Source organism: Erigeron canadensis, chromosome 7 (genome assembly GCF_010389155.1).
Source record: "Erigeron canadensis isolate Cc75 chromosome 7, C_canadensis_v1, whole genome shotgun sequence".
NCBI lineage: Eukaryota > Viridiplantae > Streptophyta > Magnoliopsida > Asterales > Asteraceae > Erigeron > Erigeron canadensis.
In genome coordinates this window covers 4,250,574-4,261,708 of record NC_057767.1, presented here as the reverse complement: position 1 = coordinate 4,261,708, position 11,135 = coordinate 4,250,574, and the positions used below count along the sequence as shown (strand labels likewise).

The 11,135-nt window shown below is 37.0% G+C and overlaps 2 protein-coding genes and 1 long non-coding RNA gene across 3 annotated transcripts; 2 read left to right on the top strand and 1 right to left on the bottom strand.

Annotated features, from left to right (window-relative positions):
* Window positions 1-32: 32 nt before the first annotated feature.
* On the top strand, window positions 33-461 carry LOC122608785. The gene has a single exon (XM_043781871.1). The coding sequence runs from the start codon at window positions 33-35 to the stop codon at window positions 459-461; it is 429 nt and encodes a 142-aa protein (XP_043637806.1).
* Window positions 462-587: 126 nt separating this feature from the next.
* LOC122608784 lies at window positions 588-1,283 on the top strand. Its single transcript, XM_043781870.1, has 2 exons — window positions 588-796; window positions 896-1,283. The coding sequence occupies exons 1-2, from the start codon at window positions 588-590 to the stop codon at window positions 1,281-1,283; spliced, it is 597 nt and encodes a 198-aa protein (XP_043637805.1).
* Window positions 1,284-2,126: 843 nt separating this feature from the next.
* LOC122606628 lies at window positions 2,127-4,151 on the bottom strand. Its single transcript, XR_006324966.1, has 3 exons — window positions 4,053-4,151; window positions 2,936-3,664; window positions 2,127-2,480 (listed from the first exon to the last, which is right to left on the bottom strand). It is a non-coding gene; the product is annotated as an uncharacterized LOC122606628 (long non-coding RNA).
* Window positions 4,152-11,135: the final 6,984 nt, after the last annotated feature.

Below are 11,135 nucleotides of genomic sequence, written 5' to 3'. Positions count from 1 at the left end.
TTCACCTAAATAATCACCACCTCACCTTGAAAATGTCTTCCACATCTTCCGAATCGCGGGCTGTCGTTGTGGAATCGACTTCGTCATCCGAGACCGATGTTCACTTTTTGCAAAACGCGGTTCAATGGATGGACGACACGGCAAACTCTAACGACGTTCAACACCGTAGATACGTCAATCGAGAACGTGAAGTCGGTCATCAAATACTACTAAATGATTGGTTTGTTGACGAACCAAAATACGACGATGCTTACCTTCGAAAAAAGTTTCGTATGGAGAAAACCATGTTTTTAAAAATCGTCGACAATATCGAAGCAAATTTTCCATATTTTCAAGAGGGGTTCAATGCGCGTAGGAAAAGAAGCTTTAGGAAGATCCCAAAAATATGCTCGGCGGTACGTCAACTCGCTACGGGCAATCCGCCCGACGAGTACGATGAGTACTTGCATATGGCCGCTTGAACCGGGCGCGAGTCTCTTGGCCATTTTTGTGACGCCATCATTAAGTTGTATGGTCGAGAGTACTTACGTAGGCCTACTCAACACGAGGTTGCTCGCATTTTCGAGGAACACGAACAACACCATCACATGTCGGGGATGCTTGGTAGCATCGATTGTACACACGTTGAGTGGTTAAATTGTCCTAGACACTTGAGAGGACAATATACGAGAGGCGACCATGGCGTTCCCACTATTATGCTTGAGATCACCGCTTCTCAAGATACGTGGATTTGGCATGCTTATTTTGGTGCGGCCGGTTCAAACAACGACATAAACGTGTTGAAACAATCCGACTTGTATCTCACGGAGCGAAATGGCACGGCCCCGAATACTTGATTTGTCGTTAATGGTCGAGAGTACATACGCGGTTTCTATCTAACCGACGGTATCTACAGCAAGTACTCGACGTTTGTAAAAGCATACCCGTATCCTACTAACCCGAAAGATAAAAGATTCAAGAAGCTACAAGAGGCGGCGAGGAAAGACGTGGAGCGTGCATTTGGGATTCTAAAAGGGAAATGGAAAATTCTTAGGCGTCCTCTTCGACCCATGATCAAAGACAAGATCGCACAGTATGTTTATGCGGCTTGTATTTTACACAACATGATCATAAAAGGCGATGGCAGAGCAATCTCACCGGTTCACATAATGGACCCGCCGGTCCAACCGGTGTTCGACGATAGCGTCTTAGGTGAGCTACTAAACGAAGACATCCATCATCGTCTTCGTTATGACCTCACCGAACATGTGTGGGCTCAAGACTTGGCATTTCTCGACGATTAGTTTGTTCCCTTAATAATTGTAGTCTTTTTATTTTTATGTATGTTTTTTTTTCCGTTGATTATGTATTGTTTTTTTATGTGTTGTGTAATGTTTGTTTAAGTTTTAATAATATATTTATGTAGGAAAAAATATTTGAAAAGAAATTGAAATTGGATAAGAATTGGGTATGTGTTGCCAGTGATTTGGGTAAGAATTGAGTAGTAGTGAGTTGGAGGATTTTGATTGGAAGATGATTTGGGTAAGTTTGGGTATAAATTTACCACTCCTTCCTATCTTATGGGCTCTATATTACAGGTTAGTCCAACAAATTTTTACTTCCCATAAACCTTGGTGTAAAATAAAGGAAGGTTTTTCATTGAAAATCTACAAAATGCAATATTGGTATCGGTTTTATTTATCATTTGGTGCATTTTCTGGTAACATAATCTCAGATATCGTGAATAAAAATAAAAGTAGACACCGGTCTCGATCTCATTTCTCATTCGGTACCACTTTTCGATATTAGAATTAGGATGGTTCGAAACTTGGAAAATTATGCTCAGTCTTATTTAGTTTATCCGAAAAGGAATAATTGATGATGTAGGCGGCCTAATAAATATATCCTTGAGATGTTATTGAACACTTTTACTAGTCAACCTCAGATATTTTTTTTTATTTTCTGTAATTTCAAGCCCAACAGTACTATAAATAAAAAAATAAAATTATAAGGAATTTTTATAAAACTACACTCAGCATTTTTAAATTATGAGATATATATATATATATAAATGTTTAAGAGCGAGTTAATAGTTAGAATGGAAAAAAAAATTGTTTAGTAAAAATACAAATATCATAAATGCGGAATGCCTAAATTTTATAATTTATATACTTTCTCATTTCTTGAAAGAAAAAAGAAATTACTAATAACGACAACAATTTGACAAAATGTTCAACTTCCAAAATATTATAACTTAGAAAGGGGCTCAAATTTTGGAAAAAAATAAGGCCTCATTTGTTTTTTAAGAAAATATCTAAATAACCTCTTTGTTCCAACTGAAAAAGAAGATTCAAGAGGTTTTGCAAATATTGAGTGTTTGTTTTTGGCTCAGATCCAGAGGCTCAAACCTCTTAAACACGTCATATTCTCTAAGAGGTTTCCAAACCTCTATTTTCTCTAAGGCCTATGCTTATAAGGGTGGTCTTCTTAGAACTTCTTTCCTGTCACATCAGCATCATATTACTCAGGACTTCCACTGTCTATAAGGACAACTTCTTCATAACTTTTTCGCGACATCATCAATTCTTTTATAATTTCCAATTACTTAAACATAAAATTAAATAACTATTTTTTTAGAAAATAAAAATAAAATTAAACATATTTAGATGAATAAAATTTAGAAAATATAAATAAAAGAATAATAATAAATTAATGTTAGGGACTAAATTGATAAATTAAAAACTATTAAAACTCAAGAGTTATTTCATAAATATATTATACTATAGGGGTAAATATGAAAATTGCTTATTATATGATATATTTATAAATGTGCGTCATCTTCCTCAGCCATTTACCTGCAAATTTACAACCACCTACACATATATTGACATATATATATATATATATATATGTTTAGAAACCAGAAAAAAAAAACGAAAACATCTATGTGGCCCACCTTTCCTCCGTCCTCCAACTTCTTGGTGGAGAATTTTTGTTCGGATGCAGGGCGCGGGACGCTAGCTGCCGATGAAGTCCAACTTCTCCACGTCAGAGGACGCTCCTCCAAAGATGTCTATAAGCACCGGCCTAAGGGTGTTGCTTATAATAGTCCTTGAGGTGCGTCCTCAAGGTTGGAAGCCGCTGAACATTATAGATAGTGGGTGTCTTTGATGAGAGCCTTCAAGCAAGAGTCTTCCTGGAGAATATGGAAAACGCTGAAAAGGTGGGGTCGCAATGTTTTTTATTTTTATTTTATATATGTGTGAGACATATATATGTGTATTTGTATGTGAGAGATAAATTATAAAATAATTGATAATGTAATAAGAAGTTTCAAGAAGCTTTTATTTATATACAGTGAGTGTCCTGAGTAGAGTCCTGAGTGATGTGATGCTGAGTTGGCAAACAAGAAGCTCCAAGAAGCTTCGCCTCATAAGCACCGGCCTAAGAGGTTTACAACATGATTACATGAAGATCCACTCATCTTTATTTACAAAAACTATTCACTCACGGACTCACTATTGTTTACAACTCATGAGTTCTTACCGCCAGCTCACAGTATAATCATCGTCGACGAGGTACCTTTGTCTGCCGTAGGTGCGTCGCCACTCGCCACCAACCACTGCCGCCGCCGCCGGTAGTTGTTTTCGATTGTTGATTACAGTGATGTTTGAAATCTGCCAAGCTAGAGTGCTACTTCTTCAAAGATAGGTCCTATGAAGATGCTCAATGCATGGTTTGCTAGAGTATCTACTTGTGAACTTTTTATAATAATGAAACACATTGCAACACTGCCTACTCTTTTGGAATGTTTAGAAAATATTTAAATTTACCTCAAATGATAACAGGAGATTCTGAAAATTATAAACCAAGAAAAATATGAACTCCATGATTAAAAAAATGCTTACGAGTTACGATAAATGCATGCAGCTCAACTTACATAACCTGATCAACTTCATACAGTTCAAAACTTCAAAAAGATAACACAATGTCCTGATATTTTTCTAAGCCTCTTTTAGTTACATAGACAAAATGCGTGTCATATCAAGATATAAAATTTAGAGCTGACTTACATGATCTATGATGATTGAATGGCTGAGATTAAAAGGACTGGGGGTAAATACTTGTTCACAACCTATGTACACTTCAAAAAAAGAAAAGAAAAAAAAAAGCTGGTCATTATTCAAGTGACATTAAAATTTAGAGCTAACTTACATGATCTATGATGATGATTGGATAGTAGTTTGACTTAACTCAAACTGGTCATAATAATTTGAAGATAAAAATAAGTTGCGTGATCAGTTGGAATTGAAGTGATTCTGTTTGGTATATGACTCCGATATTTATTTAAATCTAAGGAGTTAGATAAAATGATTTTTTTTTTTTTGGAAAAAAAGCTTTCATTCAAAACAACAAGGAGGAAGCCCCAAAAAACGGACCACTCCCACCAACAATTACATCATATACAGAGGGTATTTGACCCATTCATTCCAAACAATCCTAGAAAACTTGGATCTATACTTTAACCAGATAAAAGACATAGACTTGACCAAGGAAACCACCTCCATAACTTTCGGATCACCATTCTGAAAAACCACCTTATTGCGTTCTTTCCAAAGAGCCCATAAAGTAACAAGAAAAATCCCACGAACAATTTTCTTTCCTTTATACGAACCATTAGGCAGATTCAGCCACTGGATAATATCTTCAAGACCCGCAAAAGAATTGACGCTAAGCTTGCACCAATTCCAAACGCTAGACCACACCCCGAAAGAGAAGCCACACTCGAAAAAAACGTGATCAATACCTTCGTCTACCAGGTTGCACATCGGACAAAGCGAACAAGGCAAAACGACATTTCTTTTAATCAACTCAAGGCGCGTAGGAACTCTACCTTTATCGATTCTCCAGACCAACGTATTGACCTTGATGGGCACCCACTTAACCCATTGAAACCTGTTAATAGAGCCTGCATAAATCTGCCATAAATCGGCTTTGACCACAGCCACAGAAAAGGCGACTGTCGGATTATTATTCCATATCCAGGTATCTTTGCACTGCTTAAGTCTGATCTGGGTCAGCATAAACATCAAGTCTTGAGTCTCAGAGATACCTTCGACTGTATTAGCCCCCACCGCCCAATTATTCACGACTTTGACCTGCGTGCCTTCAGTAACCAGCCGACTACTCACAGAACAATGTTTATCTCTTTCTAAAGCGAACAGAGCAGGCCATCTGTATTGAAGACTAATGTCTCCATACCACACATCCTTCCAAAGGCTGATGCTCTTACCATTCCCAAGCCGACAAGAAAAAAGCTCATGGATGTGCCTACCATTAATCCAAATCTTCTCTAAAACATTAACAATCGCCTTCCAAGTCCCTGGTAACGCTTTTTACACTGGCAAGAAAGTCCAATTACTTCGACCACCATGGATACCAATAACCACCTTTCTCCACAGGCCATCGTGAATCGTTTTAAACCTCCAAGCCCACTTTACGAGCAACGCCAAATTCATATCAGACAGTTTTGTTATACCCAGACCACCATACTTCTTTGGTCTCGTCACCACGTCCCAAGCAACCCAATGGATGCCTTTACCCTCTTTGTTTCCAAACCATAAGAATCTTCTCATCAAACCCTCTATGTTATCAATAACTTCCTTAGGAGCCTTGAATAACGAAAGATAATAAACCGGGAGACTTGCCAAAACCGATTTTATCAACGTTAATCGCCCTCCCATAGATAACATCCTAGCCTTCCAAGATTGGAGTCTCCCACGCACCGTCTCTATAACCGAATCCCAATGAGACGAACGATTCATATTCGCTCCAATCTTGACTCCAAGATATTTAAACGGGAACTCACCAACTTTACACCCCAATATCTCGGCCATAGCATCGATATCAGAAGCATACACACCCAAACCAAAAATGTGAAACTTATGAACATTAATTCGCAGGCCAGAAACCATATGGAAAATACGAAGCAGGCGATTAGTATTCATAATGTTAGTAATAAACCAAGAGCCCATTAATAATGCGTCATCCGCATACAACATGTGTGTAATTTTCGGCCCTCCCTTGGTCACTACAAAGCCTTCAATATCCCCCAACGAAGAAGCCCGATCCATTAACTTCGCCAAACCCTCCATAACGATAAGAAAAAGAAACGGGGATAAAGGATCGCCTTGTCTAAGCCCTTTTTGACAATCAAACTCAAACGTAGGCGACCCATTTACCAACACCGCCGACCGGGCCGACTGAACAATACCTCTGATCCATAAACACCATCTATCGGGGAAGCCCATTTGATCTAAGATATCCATAAGAAAACCCCAATTTAGGTTGTCGTACGCCTTTTCAAAATCAATCTTCAACAAATACGCCTTCTTACTATACTTCTTAAGCCAACCAATAAGTTCATTTAGGACAAGGGGCCCGTCCAAGATGAACCGATCTTTAAGAAAAGCGGATTGCGAATCAGAGATAACGTCCCCAATAACCTTTTTAATTCTAGTCGCTACCACTTTCGAAATCACTTTACTGATAACCCCCACAAGGTTTATAGGCCGGTAATCTTTCAAGCCCAATGAAGTATTATTTTTTGCGATCAGTGTGATGTATGATAAGCTGCACTCTTTACTGATTATACCGGCTTCATAAAACTCTTCAAATAACCTCAAAAAATCATCTTCCAGCAGCGCCCAGAAGTGTTTGATAAAGAAAAAATTAAACCCGTCTGGACCAGGGGCCTTCTCAGACCCACAATCAGCTATAGCTTCTTTTATTTCTTCCCTAGAAAAAGGAGCAATCAACTCATCTTTCTTCTCTGCTGGAACCTGTTTAAAATCATCACACAAAAACAATGGTCTTCTAGGGTTAGTATCGCTAAAGAGCGCTCTAAAGAACCGAAGGACTTCCCGTTTGACTAACGGTGGTTTGGAGATCCAGTCCCCGTTAACCAGAGCACCTGGGATGTTATTTGCCGCTTTCCTGCCATTAATACAACGATGAAAATATGCTGAATTTTCATCTCCCACAGACGCCCAAGTCACCCTAGATTTCTGCTTCAAATCCTTATTCTTCATAAACAATAGTCTGTCCACCTCTTTCTTACTTTCCTCCCAAACCCACAACTCTTCCTCCTCTAATTCACGGTTCTCCATATCCAACTCTAAACGTCTAATGTCGTTCGTGAGGTTCTCCATTTCTGCCTCTTCTTTAGCTTTAACCGAAATCCACCAATTTTTAAGCGCCCCCTTAACCGCCAACAACTTTTTAGAAATAACCATATCTGCCGGGCCCTCAAAATGGACATTCGACCAGGCCTCCTTAATATCTTCGCACCCATCTCGATCAAGCCACGAATTAAACCACTTGAACGGTTTAGCACCAAAATTAGTATCACCAATTGTTAACAATATGGGACTATGATCAGACAATTCCCTTGGTAACGCTCTAAGGCAGGCCCCATTCCACCTATTAAAAAAGTTCTGACAAACCAACATTCTATCGATTTTACTCATTTTTGCGGACTTCCCCGTACCTGTCAAAAAAGTGAATCTACTACCCTGCATTTTAAATTCTTGTAAGCAAGCTTCATCAATGAAGTAATTGAAATCCCGGGCCGCGCTACTATTGAATTTAGAATTTTTTCTCTCACAATCCCATCTAACCGAGTTGAAGTCCCCTATAAAAATCCACATCCCATCCATACCTTGCATCAACGCCAATAGACACTCCCACAAAGTTCTTTTTTCCCCCACTCTCTGCGGGGCGTAAACATTAACCACATGAACCAAAGAGCCGTCTTCAACAAGGTTCCCAGTAGTCATAATAAAGTTTTGTTCCGAGATGGTTTTAATTTTTTTGAACCTCCTCGGATTCCAAATACTAATCAACCCTCCTGATCTACCCCTAGCCCCCACAGCATCATATTCATAATTCCCATTACCCCAAACCATAGACAAATCAAAGTAATATACTAATTAATTTGATATGGCTAGTTTTGATTTGTATTTAAACTCTATGTAATTAATTAATGTATTAAAGTAATATACTAATTAATTTGATCATGAAATAATTAATAAACTATTAAAAGATTAATAGTGTTTATTAATTAATTAAAAGAAAAGGATTAAAGTGTAAATTGAAAAGTTTCCTGTACACTAATAAAGGGGGCCAAAATTTCCAAGAGATTTTTAGGTTTTGACTAAACTTATTCACCAAGTTTAAAATCCAAACTATTGGGTTAAGGGTTAAGAAATTTAAAAGACAATTAAATTTGTAAAAACCATATACAAAACCTTCTCTTCTCTCTTTCTTCTTTCGGTCGAACAAAAGAAAAACCAAAATTGGTTTTGTGCCGTTCGAACTTCCACATGGTACTAGCATAATTAATACATGGTATTAATTGTAGTTCTATTTGTTGGATAAGCAACAAATGGTTTTTCGGCTCATGGGGTTTTTGAATTAAGGAGATACACAACGGGTTTGTGAGTTCGTGATCGGGTACTAGCATATATCATAGGGGTGTTAAGTGTGTGATCGTATAGGGGTTTTAGTTTAGACCCTTATATAATAATAATAATTATTAATAACATTATTGGAAGCTTTACGCAAATGTACACGTTTCGATCCTTTACTTTGTTAATTAATTAGATTGCATATACGTTTCTATTCCGCTGCGTACTCGTAATTTGTTATGTGTTTATGTTCATATATTCTAACAATTTCAGTATATTCTTAGTATATGTGGAAATGATTATGTGATGTTTGTTTATGTGCTAACTGCTAAGGACTTGAAAGCTTGATTGTGCAATAAGCGTGCTTAAGCTAAAAAAAGTGAGTGTTAAGGGGATTACTCGGGTGGGATAATGATTATATGATTCCGGATTACATCTCTATAAGAGGTTTTATATAGTAATAAGGTTGGTACATTTGTTCATTGATGTTTATTATTTGATTTATGTGATGTACATGTTGGTTAAAAATGGATTCAGTTTAGTAATAAAATTCTGCTCCTTATGTTTGCCTAGCTAATGGTGTGTCACTGTGTTGATTATATCTCCAATTGCCTATAAGCTCACTAAAGTGTTATACTCACTTTTAGCGATATCATCTGACAAAAGATATGAAGCGCAGGAAGGGGTTGTCGTACCTCTACAAGTTTGGCTTGTAGTTAAAATTAAAATTCTAAAATTTACACACAATGTCTTAAATTTATACTAGTTTATTTTATTTATTTTATTTTTTATTTTTCGTTATTTATTTTATTATGACCCCCACAAGAATTCGATATCAAAAATTTGTTCCCTTTTATAAAGATTTCCAAGTTCTGTTGATGGTTATGTGTAAGTATGGGTGTTTTGAATGCACGAAATGATCACAGGATTGGGGATGACACTGGTAAGCACTAAGCATGAATTTGCACTTGCCATAAGGTTATGCAGGTGTTAGGTTTGGAACTATCGTCGTTGCAATTGTTAAATATACAGGTGTTAGGTTTGGAACTATGGTCGAGTTTCGAGTTGGGTTGAATATTTGTCATTTTTAATCTTGATTGTGTTAAGTTGTTTTTCAATAAAATCCGCAGATACCATGAGAAGAGTACGGTAGCACGTTAAAGTTAGTATCAATATCTTTTCAATAGGATTTGATAGGTGTTCGTGTTTCTACTTTTGTTTCTACAACATTTATTTTAGTAATTAATTTTAAGTTTAGTGACTTATATGTAGTTTCTTTAATTCTTATTTAGGCTAGAATAATCTTGGGCTATTATATCTATTTAAAAAAAAACTCTCATTTCATCTATTAGTCTATTACACTTAAAACACTTGAGCTAAATACGGCCCAACACTCATTTACAGAGGCGGTACCAGAAAAAAATTTCAAAGAGGACAAACTTAGAAAACTTATAAAAAATAAATCTAAAAGGGGGCAAAATGTTAAAAACCTATAAAAAAATTTTAAAAATTTATGAAAAATTTAAAAATACATGACAAAATTTAAATTTGGAGGGGGGGCATTGGACCCCCTTGCCCCCCCTTTAGTACCGCCCCTGCTCATTTACTATTATTAAAAACAAAGCGTTTGAATAAGTGTTGCATAAGGGGGAGGGAGTCAGCTCGGGAGATGAGAGGGGGTTCGGCCGCCCCTCAAGAGAGATAGGAGGGAGATGCAAGAAAGTTTGGGTGGGGAGTATTATTCTCGCAGAGAGATGAAAAAAAAGATGAAAGAAAAGATTGAAAAAGTTGAGAGACATGAAAAAAAGGTTGAGAGAGTTGAGGGTGATGAAAAAAAAGTTGAGAGTGATAGTTACCACTAAAAAATGTTGAAAGTTTAAAATGAAGTGGAGTAATTAATTTGATTGGGTAATTTGAAGGAGATGAAAAGATGTAGATATATGAAAAGATGTAATTTGGGAAATGATATACCTACAACTGTTTTTTGCCATTCACAACAAATGTACATGTTGTTTGTACCATATAGTATACAATTATATAAAGCACGTACTGTTGTGAATGCCTAAAAATTGTTATAAATAAGAAAAGGTTGGGCCGGAGTACATGCCAATCATACCATTACCACTTTCCCAACTTGCTAATTTCATTTATGGTCTTAACTGTATAAGTGTATATCTATTTCATATGTGGGGTCGATGTCATTTACCACTTTTCCAAGTTGCGAATTTCATTTATTGTCTTATCATGTTTATATACAGATAATGGAGGATGATTATGTAGAATCATTTGCTATATTATATATTTATTCTGTTTTGTATGGAGTAGAATCAAGGGCGGATCTAGTGTACAACTAGGTAGTTTCGGAAAATTTCTAGAGACAATGTAGTATTTTTTAAAGGACCTACTTATAAATTTGATTAGGACCTACCTTAACAGCTTATTCGTGTGTATGGGAAAAACATTATGTTGCACATATTACTGGAATTGAAAAACGAAGCGCGTAACCTGACCAGGCGTTGGCGCGTAACCCGACCACCCACTATTAGCGGCGACGTCGCCGTAAATAGTGGGTCCCCCGTTCACATGTCTCTGCAACGTTAAACCGTTTCACGTGGTGGTGGCCCCCACTATTAGCGGCGACGTCGCCACAAATAGTGGGACCCCCATTGCAGTATTTCGGTATAAACA